At 44.2% G+C, this 17,500-nt stretch overlaps 1 protein-coding gene across 4 annotated transcripts in view; it reads left to right on the forward strand.

Annotated features, from left to right (window-relative positions):
- The window catches only part of MLLT1 (MLLT1 super elongation complex subunit), a 98,067-nt gene that overhangs the window by 1,237 nt on the left and 79,330 nt on the right, over window positions 1–17,500 (forward strand). For 2 of the 4 annotated variants that reach the window (XM_040327189.1, XM_040327198.1), the window contains exons 2-7: window positions 9,123–9,303; window positions 10,893–10,975; window positions 11,055–11,198; window positions 12,992–13,081; window positions 14,563–14,691; window positions 14,786–15,328. In XM_040327189.1, the coding sequence (XP_040183123.1) occupies window positions 9,123–9,303; window positions 10,893–10,975; window positions 11,055–11,198; window positions 12,992–13,081; window positions 14,563–14,691; window positions 14,786–15,328 (1,170 nt within the window). The remainder of the gene's footprint in view (window positions 1–9,122; window positions 9,304–10,892; window positions 10,976–11,054; window positions 11,199–12,991; window positions 13,082–14,562; window positions 14,692–14,785; window positions 15,329–17,500) is intronic. The other 2 variants (XM_040327208.1, XM_040327216.1) reach the window with 1 other exon arrangement.

Consider the following 17,500-nt stretch of genomic DNA (forward strand, 5'->3'; position numbering starts at 1 on the left):
ATCTGCGGCTGTGTTCATACAGCCATTGCATCCCCATAGAGCAAGGTTGGATACATAGGCCCGGATTCACAAAGGAGTTACGACGGCGTATCTCCAAATGCGGGCCGTCGCAACTCGGCGCCTGATTCATAGAATCAGATACGCCTCACAGTTGCCTAGATACGAGCGGCGTAAGTCTCCTACGCCATCGTATCTTAGGGTGCATATTAACGCTGGCCGCTAGGTGCCGCTTCCGTAGATTTCCGCGTAGAATATGCAAAATAGCTACATACGCCGATTCACGAATGTACGTGCGCCCGGCGTATCAAGATACGTCGTTTACGTAAGACATACGCCGGCGTAAAGTTACCCCTCATAAAGCAGGGGTAAGTCATGTTAGGTATGGACGTCGGAAACGTACGAACAGCGTCGTATTTTACGTCGTTTGCGTAAGTCGTCCGTGAATGGGGCTGGGCGTAGGTTACATTCACGTCGACTAAGCATTGAGCAGGCGCAATTTACTTTGAAAATTCAACATGATACTGAGCATGCACGCGCATGCGCCGTTCGTAAAAAGCGTCATTTACGTGGGGTCATGATTAGTTTACATAAAACACGCCCACCTCTTCATCATTTGATTTAGGCGCGCTTACGCCGGCACATTTAGGTTACGCTTAGGATGCAAGTGCTTAGTGAATACTGCACTTGCCTCTCTAAGTTGCGGCGGCGTAGCGTAAATACGATGCGCCCGCTTAACGTTACGCCACCCTACGTGAACCTGGGCCATACTATACAATTTCCTGTAGATTTTTTTTTCCTTCAGATTTACCAAAACCATATAATATGACTTCAAACCTTAAGAGTTTAAATTTGTATGTAGTGATGAGCTCCGGCGTGTTCGCACAGTGCACGTGCAGAGCGCGCCAGGAAGTCTGCACGGCGCTGCGCTAATCACAGGCAGGGAGACATATTCCCGATGCTCGGCTGCAGAGATCGGGAAATGTCTCCCTGCCTGTGGTTAGCACCGCACCGTGCAGACTTCCTGGCGGACTGCACGTGCACTGTGCGAACACGCCGGAGCTCATCACTATTTGTATGCAACAGACCTTACATGGTTTTGGTGAATCTAAAGGAAGTCGGACAACAAAAGTTGGGGCTCTAACGGGCAGCTCAAACCACTCATTCACATGACCAAGGGGCCCGTGTGAATGAGCCCTTAGGTTTCGTTCACATGTGGGGGTGGGGAGCAACAAAACCCCAGGGTTCCAGTCCCCTTTACCTCCCCACAAGCACTATCTCCTTAGGCTGCAGAGTCGGCGGCTGGAGGGTTTATACATGCTGCGGGCACCATGCTTTGCTTCGTAGCCACGGCCAGGTTTATACCCCATGCAAGTGCTCCACAACCTCGCACAAGGTTGCGGTCCACTAGTGCAGGGTTGGTGCAGGCAGTACAACGCCTCCTTAACGCCTGTCAAAAACTTTACGGAGAGCGGTCCAAGCGCAGATTGCTCTTCAGAGAGCAAAGCGCATGTGATGGAGCCCTTAATTGTTTTTTACAATTTTATTTTTTACGTTTTTTCTTTTAAGAGCCCTGTTGGGAGTGCTTTGGTGATATAAACAGACCTCTGATGTCTTACTTTTGAGAAAGGGACTGAGGACATAGATTCCTCTGTCACTTTCGCTGCAGCCTCAGCTGCACTGGAGATGAATGAACAGGAAGTGATTTGTACAGAAGCTTCCTGTGCATTCACAAACTGAAGCATAGTAAACCAATCTTGCTGTGGCTCCCTTTTGCAGCGCAGCCGATTTCTCTTCCTTCCCCCCCCACCAGCATTCAGCTGCTGCAGGGGGGAGCCACAGAGGGATTGGTTTTAGGAATAAAGCAGTACAGGTGCCCAGGCCTGTTGAACTGATGGTGCCTGGGCCCCATACAGGAGGGCTGGCTGTACTGCTTTATCGGCAGTCCTGATTGTATGTATAATTGCCTTGTTTAGGAGACGTTTCTGCTATAGTAATCCAGCGCGCTCCACTATGTTAGTACATGTAGTCCAATCTTCATTCATTTTTCTGTGACAGTGGTAAGCAATGCATTTCGATTTCTTGGTATAGACCCTTGAAGGTGGGTGGTAGGGCTTAATTTATCAGCGATAACAAGGTAGTTGTACGTCGGCACAGCATCACTGAAGATGCACATGGCGGGCTGACAACACTGCCTCTAATTGTGAAGTAGGGTTTTAGTGTTGTCAGTAGTGATGAGCTATAGTGTGTTTGGACACAAGTCCAAACCAGCCTGAGCTATCAGAGCTGACAGCCAATCATAGGTATTCTCCGCTACGTAGCTGCACATATACACACCCCTGCATACATGTGGCTGCGGGGCAGGAAGTACCTCCACCACCTATGATTGGCTGCCAGCTTTGACACCTTACTGGCAGGATAGCTCCGGACTCGTGTTCAAACCCATCAGAGCTCATCCTAGTTGCCATGAGGGAAAAACAGAGGTTTGATTAAACTGAACCTGGACAGCAGCTGTCACTCCCAATCCTCCTGGCAACTGTGGCCAGGGCATTTCCAGCGCTACTGCTGCACATACACAAAAGGCGGGAATACTCGTGACGACATTGACTTTATATTGCCACATGGTATATAGGATTTATGTGTTATTGCTGACTTCCTAGTTGCCCAACTGTCGTTGCTGCTCCAATATCTTCAGCATTTTGAGTCCCTGACTTGGGACAAGTTTAGAGATTAGGAGTAAGGATGAGCTCCAGCGTGTTCGCATAGTACACGTGTAGAGCCCGCCAGGAAGTCTGCACGGTGCTAATCACAGCCAGGGAGACATTTCCCGATCTCTGCAGCCGAGCATCAGGACAATGTCTCCCTAGCTGTGATTAGCGCAGCGCCGTGCAGACTTCCTGGCGGGCTCTGCACGTGTACTATGCGAACACCCCAGAGCTCATCCTTAATTAGGAGTTTACCTGCTACATACCTATTCTGTATTAGAGACTCACAAAGTATTGAAGCAAAAGACAGCAAAGCTACTTACATTTTAAGTTGAGAAAGGGGAGAAGATAAGAAAAGTAAGTAGAAAGAGTGGGCCCAACAAGCAGCAAGGGGAGAACAAGAGTGGGCTAAGCATATCATCGGCAAGAGGAAGACAAGGTGGGTCAGGCAAGCAAACAGCGAGGGGAGGACTGAGTGGCCGAGAGAAAGCAACCGGCAATGCGAGGTCTGGGTGAGCCAGGGCAAGCAGGCAGCAATGGGAAGACTAGGTGGGGAAAGCAGGTAGGATTGGATGGGGCAAGCAGTCACCAAGGGGAGGACTTGGTGGGCCAGGCAAACAGGCAGCAATGGGAAGACTAGGTGGGGAAAGCAGGTAGGAATGGATGGGGCAAGCAGTCACCAAGGGGAGGACTTGGTGGGCCAGGCAGCAATGGGAAGACTAGGTGGGGAAAGCAGGTAGGATTAGTTGGGGCAAGCAGTCACCAAGGGGAGGACTTGGTGGGCCAGGCAAACAGGCAGCAAGTGGAGGACTAGGTGGGGAAAGCAGGTAGGATTGGATGGGGCAAGCAGTCACCAAGGGGAGGACTTGGTGGGCCAGGCAAACAGGCAGCAAGTGGAGGACTAAGTGGACCAAGCAAGCGGTAAAGGGAGACTGGGTGAGCCAAGCAAGCAGCAGGAGGAGGATGATTGCATGAGACAAGCCGCAAAGGGGAGACTTATGGGCCAAACTAACGGAAATAAAAGTATTGAATGTACCACGCACGCATCAATTAAAATTGATAGTGGAATAGACATGCGAACAGGCATTTTGGAGGGGCCCAAGCACAGTAACGGGCAAGGATAATAAAATGGTCCAAGTAGTTGGGAAAAGAAAAGGGATGGCCAAGAAAGAACAAAAAAAAAATGGTGGGTCAAGGAGGCAAACATTTAAATTGGAATTTAGCTAGACAGAAAAGGACAGAGTGGGCCAAGTGGGTAAAAAGAGAAAAAATTGGCCAAGTAGGCTTAAATTTGAATTGAGAGCAGGCCAGGCATGCAGACATACAGGGATAGAGTGGGCCAAACAAGCAGAATGTAGAAGAAAGGCGGGCCAGGCTAATATTTAAAATTCTTTAACCCCCAGCCACTCCTTCCTCCCACCCGCCTCTATCTAGCCCCCCACCTGGAACTGGCATTGGTGAGGGAACCTGAAGGGAAGAATTAGACAAGTGTATTTGGCTTTACCAGGGAAAAATAAACAAACCCATAAGAGCAAGGGTTTTTAGCCTAGTTTGGGGCTTTGTAGCATGTGCACTTGTAGGTAAAATTACATATGGCATTGTATTTTTTTGTGTCAGGACTTTTATTCTTGTAATAGTTCTGATTCATTCAATAGCTTGGAATTAGACGATCTAGTGGTACTAATAGAATCGGCAATAATTAACAATATGGAATATATAACCTAAAGCAGGGGCGCCCAACCTTATGAAGCGCAAGGGCCACTTAAGCGGCTTGGTAACCGGTCGCGGGCCACAATGAGCAGAGCGGGCGAATGGCAGGTCTGTGTCTGCTCTGCATATGCAGAGCAGACATGGACACGGACACAGCCCACTATGGGTCCCCTTTTTCTTTTTTTTAGCGGATCAGATTGGAGGTAGGACACAAGTTGGTTTACATCTGCCACTCCTTGGAGGTAAATGGAGGGTCCAATTGGGTTGGACTGACCATGTGAAAGGGGCCCATGGCTGCTTTGACACTAATGCGCTGCCGTTTACCTGCACCGCTGGTACAACGCAGTGTACCTTTTGGCTTTCCTGCACTTTGCAATAGACTTCTATTATTTTCTGCAGGTTTGGTGCACTTTCAGAAAGCTCACCAAACTCGCAGGTAATAACAGAGGTCTATGTGATTTAAGTAATAAACTGACCCTTAATAACAGTATTCTATTCCATCCTAGAGCAGGAGGTCGCGGGCCACATGTGGCCCCCGGGCCACTGGTTAGGCACCCCTGACCTAAAGTATGGGATTCAAAGTGTATCGGTATGGAGTAAGTAGCATAATGCATGGCAAACAAAATCACATGGTCTGGATTATGTCCCATTCAGTACAGTGTAGACCAAGTGTGTTCCATGCAGCACACTTTACGGAGTAGACTGTCTTAGGCCGCGTACACACGGTCGGTCAAAACCGATGGAAACGGACTGAAGGACCTTTTCATCGGTCCAAACCGATGGTGTGTGGACCCCATCGGTCCGTTATCCTTTGGTCGAAAAATTTAGAACTTGCTTTAAAATTTAACCGATGGACGCCTAACTGATAGGTCAAAACCGACGGTTAGTATGCAAAAGCATCGGTTACAAACCCGCGCATGCTCAGAATCAAGTCGACGCATGCTTGGAAGCATTGAACTTCATTTTTCTCTGCACGTTGTTATGTTTTACATCACTGCGTTGGACTCCATCGTTTTTTTTAACTGATGGTGTGTAGGCACATCAGACAGCTTCATCGGTTAACCGATGAGAACGGTCCTTCGGACCGTTCTCATCGGATGGACTGATCGTGTGTACAGGGCTTTAGAGTATGTCACATACATCACTGGCATATGTAATGTACAGCACAGTGTAAGGAGCAGGCTGTCCCAGGGTATGTCACATACAACACTGAAACATGTAATGTACAGCACAGTGTAAGGAGCAGGCTGTCCCAGGGTATGTCGCATACAACATTGGAATATGTAATGTACAGCACAGTGTAAGGAGCAGGCTGTCCCAGGGTATGTCGCATACAACATTGGAATATGTAATGTACAGCACAGTGTAAGGAGCAGGCTGTCCCAGGGTATGTCGCATACAACATTGGAATATGTAATGTACAGCACAGTGTAAGGAGCAGGCTGTTCCAGGGTATGTCGCATACAACACTGAAACATTGTAATGTACAGCACAGTGTACAGAGCTGAATGGTTCGAAGAATGTAGCTTAAAGCGGAGCTCTACCCTCAATTCCACTGCAGCTCCATATTCATACTGCTCCTAAACAATGATGAATCGGCTATTGTAATTAAATTTGGTATTCGTCTACCTTATTAATCAGGCAAGCTTCCGGTCTGCCCCCCCTCGGGTTTTCGATGGGTTTTCTCCTGTTTCCTGTGCCGCGATGTGTCTGCTGGGAGCCTGTCTGTGTTCTAATATTCGGCTCTGTTAGAGAACATCGCACGACTTACAACGGGGCGAGAACTTTTGATTCATACGCCTGCCGTTGCGATGACAACAGCCGCTCACACCGCCGGTCAAGATAGCCGGTGCGCATGAGCGAGATCGAGCGGTGGATGCTGGAACAGCATCCACCGCAACTAGGAAGTGCCTGCCTATGGGAATCGAACGCCCATAGCTAAGATGGCAACGGCAGGAAAAGACAGAATATAGCTATTTATTGGGGACAACATTACAGCGGAGCCGCGGGGGGACACCGCAAACTTGAGTTTAGCACAGCAGTGTCATTACACATTTAAAAAGACCATTTAAAAAAAAAAAAGATTTTGCGTGGGAGATCCGCTTTAAAGCAGTCTGTATAGAAACGTCTGCTAATATTTACTAGTATAATAAAATTGGAGTTCTGATCTGCAGCAGGTCACACTAAACTGATAAAAGGATATAGGTGAGGTTATCACTCACTCTCACTTCCTGTAATCTAAATTTCTAGGGTGCATTGTATAGTTCTGCTGCATGTTGGGTCTGGTTCCATTCTGCCCGGGTCAGCTCACTGGACAGAAGTGATGCTGATTCTTTGTCCAATGAGGAGGGTGACAAGGAAAGCTGAGTTGCTGAATCAGCAATGTCGCCTGTCTCACTGTGCAATGTGAGAAATGTATCTAAATGGCTAGCTGTCACAAGGGTGTACATAGTGGTTTGCCTACCATTTCTCTTTAATGCTGAATTCAGTTTCCTATGATATGATGACTTCCATCATTTCTTGCTGAGGTGTTGGAGGAACCGATACAGACTGAAATGTCTATGTATTATTCCAATAGAGACAGAATCTTTATTTTGGCCATTCAACATTTCTTTTTGTACAGATGGGGAGATCTCAAGTTTTGAAAGAGGACTGTTATGTTCTAGAACATGTGTCTTCAAACTACGGCCCTCCAGTTGTTCAGAAACTACAATTCCCATCATGCCTAGTCATGTCTGTGAATGTCAAAGTTTTACAAAGCCTCATGGGATGTGTAGTTCCGCAACAGCTGGAGGGCCGTAGTTTGAGGATCCCTGTTCTAGATATTTCTATAATGAGCATGAGTAGTTGACCCTTTCACTAATAGCACTTTAATGTCACTTGTGATGGCTTCATTTTCATTTTATAAGTGTGAATTTACACAAGCAATTAGGAAACCATTACAAACATTTCTGGGAACCGAAACAAAATCAGTACTTCCTTTTTCATCCTTGCTATTTCTTTTTTTATAATGTAAAGATGTGCAGTAGTATATGGTTGTGTATACAGTACTGGTATTTCCATGGATCCATCTCCATCACATACACAGCATTTTAGAAATATAGTCAGTTATTGTAGGATGGCTCTTCTTGCACATAAGAAGAAATGTACACAATTCATCTAAAGTAAAGAATCTCTTCAATGGTAATTGAATTTAGGAACATTGAATTTCTCAGAGGAACACAGCCTGAAGTGAACAGTCTCGTGTCAACCTAAACAAAGCCTCGGAATTCACCAGAATTTGCTCTTTGGCTTAGGAACATGTAAATGCGAAGGTTTCTGCAAACAGATAAAGAACGTTGGGCCTCAATTATGAAAGTGCATGAGGAACGAATTTGGTTGCTATGAAGCATCACAGGCTAAGCAATCGGCAGGATGAAACGGCGAAAATGGACCTGCTCAGGGACAGCATAGCCTCTCTGATACTTTCCTTTAGGATACTTTCTTTTTTTTACCTTTGACATCTATAGCTGCTTGAGGATCTAACACAATTGTACACATTTGGTTATTGTATTTTTATTACTGTACAAAATGTAACTGGATTGTGTTGTCTGTCATATGTGTGCCTGTCTCCGCTTTGATGTGCAGATGACCTCCATAGCATGGGCTAGTACTGTTTAATGATGCATCCAACCTTCAGGGAAACATACCAGCTGGTAAAATACTTGTTCCAGTCTTCAGTTTTTGACTCCTGAATGTATCTAGTGCTATTCCTTTCTACTATATAATGATAAATAGTCCATTTGGTTGTACATTGCTGCATCTTGGCAGCGGGCAGCTTTATTTGTGGGCAATAGGTATTTATCGTACTAAAAAATAAAATACTTAAGACCCATCTTTTTTATTACAAGACTGCAGAACTGTAGGATGAATGATAACTAAGGAGAGTCAGTAGGTAACAGTATTTGGCACACACACAGGGATGGCTTGCCTTACATATGAGTCTACATGCAAGTTTTTATTTACTTGTGTGCAATTTTCAACAAGCCTAAGGCCCCTTTCACACATGTGGACTGTATGTCCGCTTTTTCATCCATCCGTTTACGGATGAAAAAGGGACATACATTGGTCCCTATAAGGTAGCGGGTGTCAGCGGATAAACATCCACTGACACTCGATCTCATCAGTGTCCACAATCCTCCGATTCTGCAGACGGGGGAAAATCCTATTTTACCATCCGTCTGCAGAGTGGATTAGGTGAACACGATTCCCCCTCCCCCATAGGGGAAAGTGGAGATCTGACAGGGCGGTCCCTGTACAGTGTGCGGGAACCGCCCTGTCATCCGCCGACTCAGCGGGGATCAGCGGAGGTTCACGGGCGGATCATCACGGATCCGTCCAGTGTGAAAGGGCCTTAAAGCTGGATTCACACTTATGCATTTTTATTGCATTTTGAAGATTTGCACTACAGAACGTGTTCCATAGGTAACCATGTTTAATGGACTGTAGTGCAAAATGCACTAAAAATGCATAGGTGTGAATCCAGCCTAAAAACACATTTTGCCTTTTTAAAATTAGGATGCAACTTTTGTCAAATGGCAAGCATCTGTCATAGCCAATCTAGCTTAGGTCTGCCTAGGCTTTGGGACTTGGTTTATTTGATATTTGGCATAACCTTACATGCAAAATGTTTGACGACTTGGTGAGATTTTTCTACATTTTTTTTTCTAGTGTACTGTTCAGGTGAAGCTGGAGCTGGGACATCGTGCTCAGCTAAGGAAGAAGCCAACTACTGATGGATTTACCCATGACTGGATGGTGTTTGTTCGTGGGCCCGAGCAATTTGACATTCAACACTTTGTGGAAAAGGTGGTTTTCAGGCTTCATGACAGCTTTCCCAGACCTAAACGTGGTAAGTATCTTTAAGTTCTTCATTACAATGAGCTTGAGAGAAAGATTCCAAAACATTGGAATATATATATATATATATATATATATATATATATATATATATATATATATATATATATATATATATATATATATATATATATATATATATATATATATATATATATATATATATATATATATATATATATATATATATATATATATATATATATATTTTTTTTACTGATCTGAACACAGGTACTTTATTGTTTGTGGAACAATACACACGGCTGCATAAAGATCAGTAATACAATACTGAACTGTAAGATAAAATAGAATATGTTATGTTTGAGTGCAGTTAATATGTGTTTATATTGCAACACTGGCAGATAGAAGAAGAGGATGAAGACGACTTTTAAGCATGTATACATATATACACATTTATGCAAGGTCTTTATAGAACATTTTACTCAGGATCTTTCTGTCAACAAGATCCAACGTAAAAGCATCAGTAAATTATTACATTCATGTGCAAGAGACCTAAGTAATTAAAGCGTTCCACCCACAAATGGAACTTCTGCTGTCTGTATTTCTCCCCCCCCCCTTTGGTGTCGCATTTTGCACCTTACTGAAGATGCCGGCGCTTACACCCAGGAGCTGAGGGACAGGTCGGCTTCAGATGAGGACATCGCGGGCACCCTGGACAGGTAAGTGTCCTTATTTTAAAAGTCAGCAGCTACAGTATTTGTAGCTTCTTACTTTTATTTTTATTTATTTTTGTCTGGACTCCGCTTTTTAATAAGGTTAATTTCCTATTAAACATGTAGGTGTTATTCCACTTGTCTGTTTTAGTACACGTGTTTCCATTAAAATAAACAGAAATCACAAATAAAAAATGTTTGCATGTCAAAACTCGGATCAGTTATCATTGCCGTGAATTTATGTGCATCGCAACACACATCGTGTATGTTGGTGCATGTTTTTTATTAGGGATGCACTGGTACCTTTTTTTAAGAGCGTGTTCCCGTACAGATACTTGTGCTCAAGTACTTTGTGATACCAGGTACTGATACAGTGCGGTGCGATTTGAGCCTATACAAAATGAATGGGCTCAAACTGCACTGCAAAGAGTCCAAGTACTCATGCAAATGTTTAGTATCAATACTGGTGTATTTATCGGTGCAACCCGAATTTCTATCGATTTTAATAGGAAACGCATGCTAATCCAGATCAGTGTGAATGCAACCTAAGTGAGCTAAAGAGAAGGTAGGTGATTCTGAGATGTGCATCTCACTTGTGCCTGTTTTTCAGCACTCTTTTTTCTAAAGATTCTGAGCCATACACTCACTCAACCAGGTCCTGCTGTGTCTTTATTCATAGCATATATATTGGTAACAAAATTCCCTATAGGAGACTATGGGGAGTCATTTGATACCCAAGCTTTAGAGCTAACCGAGGCTTCTGCAGAATCTGGAGGAGTAAAGCAATAACAGGTACGTTAGATGTTCACAGCCTATCCCAGATGCATTCGTATCCTAGAGTTCTGGTTTATGGTTTAGTTGACTTACCTTGGTTCATGCAGCCACATTTAAATCTTATTTCTTGTAGTGTGCAAGGAACCCCCTTACAAAGTAGAAGAATCTGGATATGCTGGCTTCATTTTACCGATTGAAGTATACTTTAAAAATAAGGTAGTTATAGATTTTCTTCATTATTTTTATACTTTGGTAATTTTTTTTTGCAATATTCAATTATTGTTTTCTTGTGCAGGAAGAACCCAAGAAGGTGTGTTTTACATATGATTTGTTTTTAAACCTGGAGGGAAATCCACCAGTAAACCATCTGCGCTGTGAGAAGCTGACCTTCAATAATCCAACCAAGGAATTCCGTAGGAAGCTGCTCAAAGCAGGAGGGGTAAGTAGTCAGAGGGGACTACAAAGGATTTGCAGTAATGCGTAAGTTGTCACAGAAGGAACCATTATGATATTGCTAATGGATACTGACAAGAAAACTTGAACTATGTATACCCAGGTACAGTACCTTCAGGACAACTTCTTACAAACCCATGTTTATTATTGAAAGTCTGTTTTTAAGCCCCTTTCACACGTGCGACCCATTTTCTTCATCCGTTCAGTCACTTTTTGTTGTTTGTTAGAAAAATGGGTGAAAAACACATCCGGACTTCAGTTTTCAAATGAATTTCAAATATTTTGAACAATTAGAGTTTGAATTGGTTGAAAATTCATTGACTGATTCGAATTCTATTTGTCAAATAGCTGGTTGCTAAATAGCAGGCCTGCAAGCCGGCTGCCTTATCCTTAACAACCGATAACTTGTCTGCTGAATGTAAACCAAGCTATTACCGGCAATTAAAAATTCTGGAAAAAAAAACTTCCATCCATACCAGGCCCTTCGGGTGTGGTATGGATTTTAAGCGGAGCCCCACCCCAAAATCCATACCAGACCCTTATCTGAGCATTGGGACGTGCACCCCCAAAGCACCTTGTCTCCACGTTGATGAGGACAAGGGCCTCTTCCCCGCAACCCTGGCCCCTAGTGGTCATGGCGGTGCGGGAGGTGACTTATCGGAATCTGGAAGCCCGCTTTATTAACAAGGGGGGGGGGGGCGGGATCTGCAAGCTCCCATGTACATAAGTATGGGGTACATAGTACCCCTACTCATTCACCAAAAAAGTGTAAAAAGTTAAATAAAAACAAAACACCAGCTTTTGACAAATTATTTATTAAAAAAAAATGTCCACGATGTAGATCCATGGTCAATCATGATACCCTCCACTACCAAGGACCCAAAAAAAAAAAAAAAGGTCTGGGTGACCCCCGCCTTCTTGCAACATCATCGACCAGGGGCAGGCTGGGTTGATGACACCACAAGGGGGCTGGGTTACTGACCATCATCAGGTGGCCCCACCCCTTAGTTATGTAAGAACTGTCAGACGGCAGTGCTGTCAGATGGTGGGGTTATCTGTCGGGTGGCATTCGGGTCGGTGGTAGTGACGGGCATTGTGATTGACAATGAATATACACCAGGGGAATAAATACTGCAGCTGCTGACTTTTAATATATGGACACTTGCCTGTCCAGGGCGCCCGCGATGTCGGCACCTGAAGCCGATCTGTCTCTCTGCTCTGGGGTGGAGGCGCTGCCATCTTCGGTAAGGGAATCGGGAAGTGAAGACTTGTGGCTTCACATCCTGGTTCCCTACTGCGCATGCGTGATCTCACTGTGTGTCTCCCAGAAGACAGGGGGGGCTGGACATGGCGTAGATCGCCGCGGCGATCTATGCCCGGGAAGTGGGAACAAATACCTGGATTACACATCTGAAAGGTGCCAAATGTGACACCAGAGTGGGGGAGGAATCCGAAAAAGGGGGAAGTTCCTTTTTTGGGTGGGACTCCGCTTTAAAGATGCGGCTGGTGAAGAAAAACGTTATGATGATCCAGAAGCAGCAGAAAGAATGTTTTTGGAATGAGAACTCTGGAGGGAACAGTGACTTGCATTTTCATTCTGGTCCTTTTTTCATTCCATAATGTGTTTTTGAATGTCTTTAGGGCACCTCTGTGTTTTGTTATCCTAGTAGCATTTGTAAAAGAATATTTCTTCTCACAATATTTGCAAATTGCAGCTTTGCTCTCAACAGAAATTATTTCCAAACAATTTTGACGTTTGTCTCACCATTTTACTGACAGGAGGAAAAGAAAAAACAATTGACTGACCAGACTATAGGAAAGCACTGTGCTGTGATGGTGGAGAACAACATTCATAGGAATCATTTAAAGGTTAAATAAGATAAACTAATTTGTCAGACAAATTTACCCTCTTACCTGTCAATTAAGGCCTGAGAAGACAGAAACCATTATCTACTGTATCCGAACAATCACCCAACTGTAGGGGGTACAAGATGCAAAAACAATCAAACTAAACTAGAGCCTTTCCCCTGCAGTGCCCCTGAGTGACAGAAATGCATATTTCTCTTGTTCAACAACTGCATTGAGAAATGCAGTGTTACTTGAATTGTATTCCAGGATTTGCTTCAGCTGAGAGAACTTGCAATAATTTAAGATTTTGCATAAAGTCTCGGAAATGTTTTATTAAAGTGGAGGTTCACCCAAAAAAAATAATTCTATGTCGCATAAAGCGCGTCACCAGTTTTCCGTAAATAGCCAACATGCGAGTCGGCGCTATACGGCGCCTGCACCCGCCGTGTAGAGCTGACTGCGCAGGCGCCATATAGCGCCGACTCGCAGGTCGGCTATTTACGGAACACTGGTGACGAGCTTTATGCGACATGGGAAGAATTTCACCAGACGTCAATCGGCTAAGCTTTCAATAGGAACGCCCAGTCCTGCAGTAGTCGGAACCCGGAAGTCTGGGCGAAAATAACAATTACACGGTATGTACGGAGAAAAAAAAAAAATACCAGCATACTTTACATCGTTAATATGCTGGATGTAATCTTAGAATTTTTTTTTTTTTTGGGTGAACCCCCGCTTTAAGGTCCCTGTTGTATAGTTTGAATGACATGTCATAAATATATTATTTATCATTGTAAAAGAACATATTCCACACTTTCTTTTTTCTTCCAATTTTTTCATAAAAAAATATATATCTCAATTTTTTTCCAGGCCTTCCCATCTCTAGCTGTGTCCTATGAGTGCTGTTATGCTGCTAAGTTAGCTTATATTAAAAGTTAATAACTACTAATATTACAAGTACACACCCACCCCAGTACTTAACAAAATAATTTTTTATTTGACTTTCTTACGGAAACAGTTTAACCCACATTTTGATAGTTGTACCTTTTAAACTTGGAATGATCACCTAGTTTTGTATAGACAGGACATTTTCACAGGCTTTAGACCCCATTCACACCTGAGCTTTTTGTAACTTGAAGCCTGAAGCTACAAAACGCTAGAGGGGAAAAAATCTATTATTCTCTATGGAGATGGTTCACATCTCCACTCCAAAATGCCTAAAGCCAGAAGCTCCAAAATGCCTGAAGCTCAAACAAGTTCTGGGACTTTTTTTTATTTTTTAGGCAGATTTGGGCGTTTTTCTGCTTTTTACATTGGTGACCTTTTGACCTGTACAAAATCGCGGTAATCATCGCGGTAGAATTGCGCGACTTTCTGCCTGAAACCGCTATGCTCAGGTGTGAATGGGGCCTAATAATGAGCATTTGTTACCTTAGTATAGAAGGCCTGAATCTGTCCATGATTACGTACCAAGTTTGTCTGCTGATGCAGTATTTATATTTAAGGTAATGGTTATGCCAGAGGGAGCAGAAACTGTATCAAGACCTAGTCCAGACTACCCCATGTTACCTACAATTCCTCTCTCTGCATTCTCCGATCCAAAGAAAGCAAAGCCATCATCGCATCCCTCAAAGGTTTGTGTGTTTGCCATTTTCTAGTTTAATCTATTGTGACAGATTTGTTCCCTTTTTTAAAGAGTTTTTTTATAATGCAAATTTCTGTTTACAGGAAAGCAGCAAAGACAGCAACAAAGCATCAAAACCCCACAAAGTAACAAAAGAACATAGAGAACGAATGAGGAAAGATTCAGAAAGTAAAAGCAAGGAGAGTGACATAAGTAAACCGGTTAAGGAATCTTCCTCCTCTCGAAAACCAGCCGAGAACAAACCAACTAAAGAAGAAAAAGCACCTGTCAAAGTAGCCTTCAAGGAACAAAAACTGACTCTAAAAGAACCCAAACTGGAGAACATGTCTCCAAAAGGGGGTCCTTCTGATGCCAAACCTTCCAGCAAGAGACCACCAAACATAGACTCTCCAAAATCTAGCAGTAAAAAGCCAAAAAAAGGCAACTCCAAAGGACTTGCGGTTTCAACAACCTCTCCTCGTGCTCCACCTAATCCTAGCAACCCAGTCACTTGTTATACAGATAAAAAAGTGGTCAAAGAAAAACCAGTAAGCAAAACGGACAGGCCCAAACCGGACCCTGAGGTTAAGAAAGCAGTTGAGGCCGATGACTCAAACTCTGATGAGGAAAGATCATCAAAATCAGTGGTAATCCCGAAACATTCCAGTTTCTCTAAATGTTCTTTTAAACATATTTTGCTCTTATCAGTTAGTTGTAAATACTAAGTAAAATCTGTATGATCATTCTGAACTGTTTAAAAAACAGATCTTCGATCATAGGACTTAAGTTATTTGCTTTGTTGCACTTACATTGGTTTTGCAATCTTAAAAGGTATCTAAAGCCTTGTTAATGTTTATCAGATATTATTGTGAAAGATGAGCTTAATTGAAATATTTTATATGTTTTTATTCATGCTTTAAAAACCTTGCTTTAATGCATAGTTTGCAATCGGATATGCCAGGCCTTACTAAAGGTCGGCCCGCGGTCTGGATCCGGACCGAGTCATGGTCGCATCTGGACAGTGGCTGTCCCGCCATTTAGAAGCCAATTCTTCCTCCCTGCCTCCGTTGTTGTCACTATAGCAGCAGAGTGGAGAGCGGGAGCAAGAAAATGTTTGCACACAAAGCAGGAATCGCAGCACACTAGATGCGCGAGTGCGCGAGCTGCACAAGTTTCCTTTCCCGATTAAACAGCAGGTGGTTGCTGGGATGCTGGACGGCCGTGGCACTCAATCACCACCAGCCTGTTAAAGCGGAGTTCCACCTAAAAATAGGAACTTCTGCTTAATCCACTCCTTGCCCCCTTACATGCCACATTTGGCATGTAATTTTTTTGGGGGGGGGGTGGGGGCTTCAGGAGCAGTGGGACTTCCTGTCCCACTTCCTCCTTCCGCCGAGGGGCTGGTAAGGCGAATAGCCTAATCGCCTTATTGCAGCCCCTCCCCGTAGGCAAGCGCCTGTCCAATCGGACGGCGCTCGCGCATGCGCAGTGCCGCTCGCGCATGCGCAGTGGGTGCCCGGCCGTGAAGCCGAAAGCTGTCACTGCCGGGTGCCCACACTAGGAATGAGGGGGGGGGGAGGAGCGGAGCCCCGGCCGGCGCGTCGCTGGAACTGTGGAGCAGGTAAGTGTCTTTTTATTAAAAGCCAGCAGCTACACTTTTTGTAGCGGCTGACTTTTAATAAACTTAAAAACAGGCTGGAACACCCGTTTAATATGAAAAGTTAACTCCAGTAGTTCCCACTCCCGCCCTCCACCCTGGTTCACACTTTATGTGATGCGGGGAAACGCAGGAAATACTGTGCATTTCTTGCATTCCATTACAGTCGCACAGCGTCCATGCAATCTGTTGCAAGTTTTAATGTTATCTTAACAGCACAATAGATATTCCCGCGCTACTCAACAGGCGGACTCTTTAACTGCTGCAAAGCACTGGTTAGTCCACAAAAAGGGATACAAATAAAATGAGTAGTGCTGTGCTGTTAAATATATTGGCTAACCAATAGATAATCCTTGTACTTAGCACTTTATTGTATGTTTTTCCTTCACCATAAAGAATTATGTAGCACTTGGATTATAGTTTATACTAAATAGCGTAATATTATTTATTCCAATTGATTATTGGTCAGCTAATATAAATATATATTTATAATTTATTACACAAACAGCACAGCACTACTCATTATATAAATGTTATTTTAACGACCCCCGAAACGGATCACAAAACATTGATCGTTTGAACATCCCTGCAATGCGATTCAGGTGCGGGGGGAAAAGGGGGTCCTGCACCATTCTGGTGTGAATGCAATGCGATTTCAGCTATACAAAATGTATGGCTGAAATCGCTTGTGATGTGCACAGGAATGGGGTGCGTCCAGTGTGACTATAGGCTTTATTTAGTGCTGCTTCACCTCCTGCTCTGTGTGCCTGGGTAAGGTAGGAAGGGGCAGAGCTATGATGTGAAGGGTGGGGAATAGCTGCAGTGGGCTGTGAAGTAAAGGGGGGTCAGAGCTGCAGGGGGCTGTGAAGTAAATGGAGGTGGCAGAGCTGCAGGGTTCTGTGATGTAAAGGGGTGCCAGAGCTGCATGGTGGCTGAGTTGTAAAAGGAGGAGCAGAGCTGCATGGGGGCTGTGATGTAAAGGGGGGATCGGAGCTGCAGGGGGCTGTGATGTAAAGGGGGGATCGGAGCTGCAGGGGGCTGTGATGTAAAGGGGGATCAGAACTGCAGATGGCTGTGATCTAAAGGGGGGGGGGGGGCTGTGATGTAAAGGGGTGCCAGAACTGCATGGGGTCTGTGATGTAAAGGGGGATCAGAACTGCAG

Source organism: Rana temporaria, chromosome 1 (genome assembly GCF_905171775.1).
Source record: "Rana temporaria chromosome 1, aRanTem1.1, whole genome shotgun sequence".
NCBI classification, from domain to species: Eukaryota; Metazoa; Chordata; class Amphibia; order Anura; family Ranidae; genus Rana; species Rana temporaria.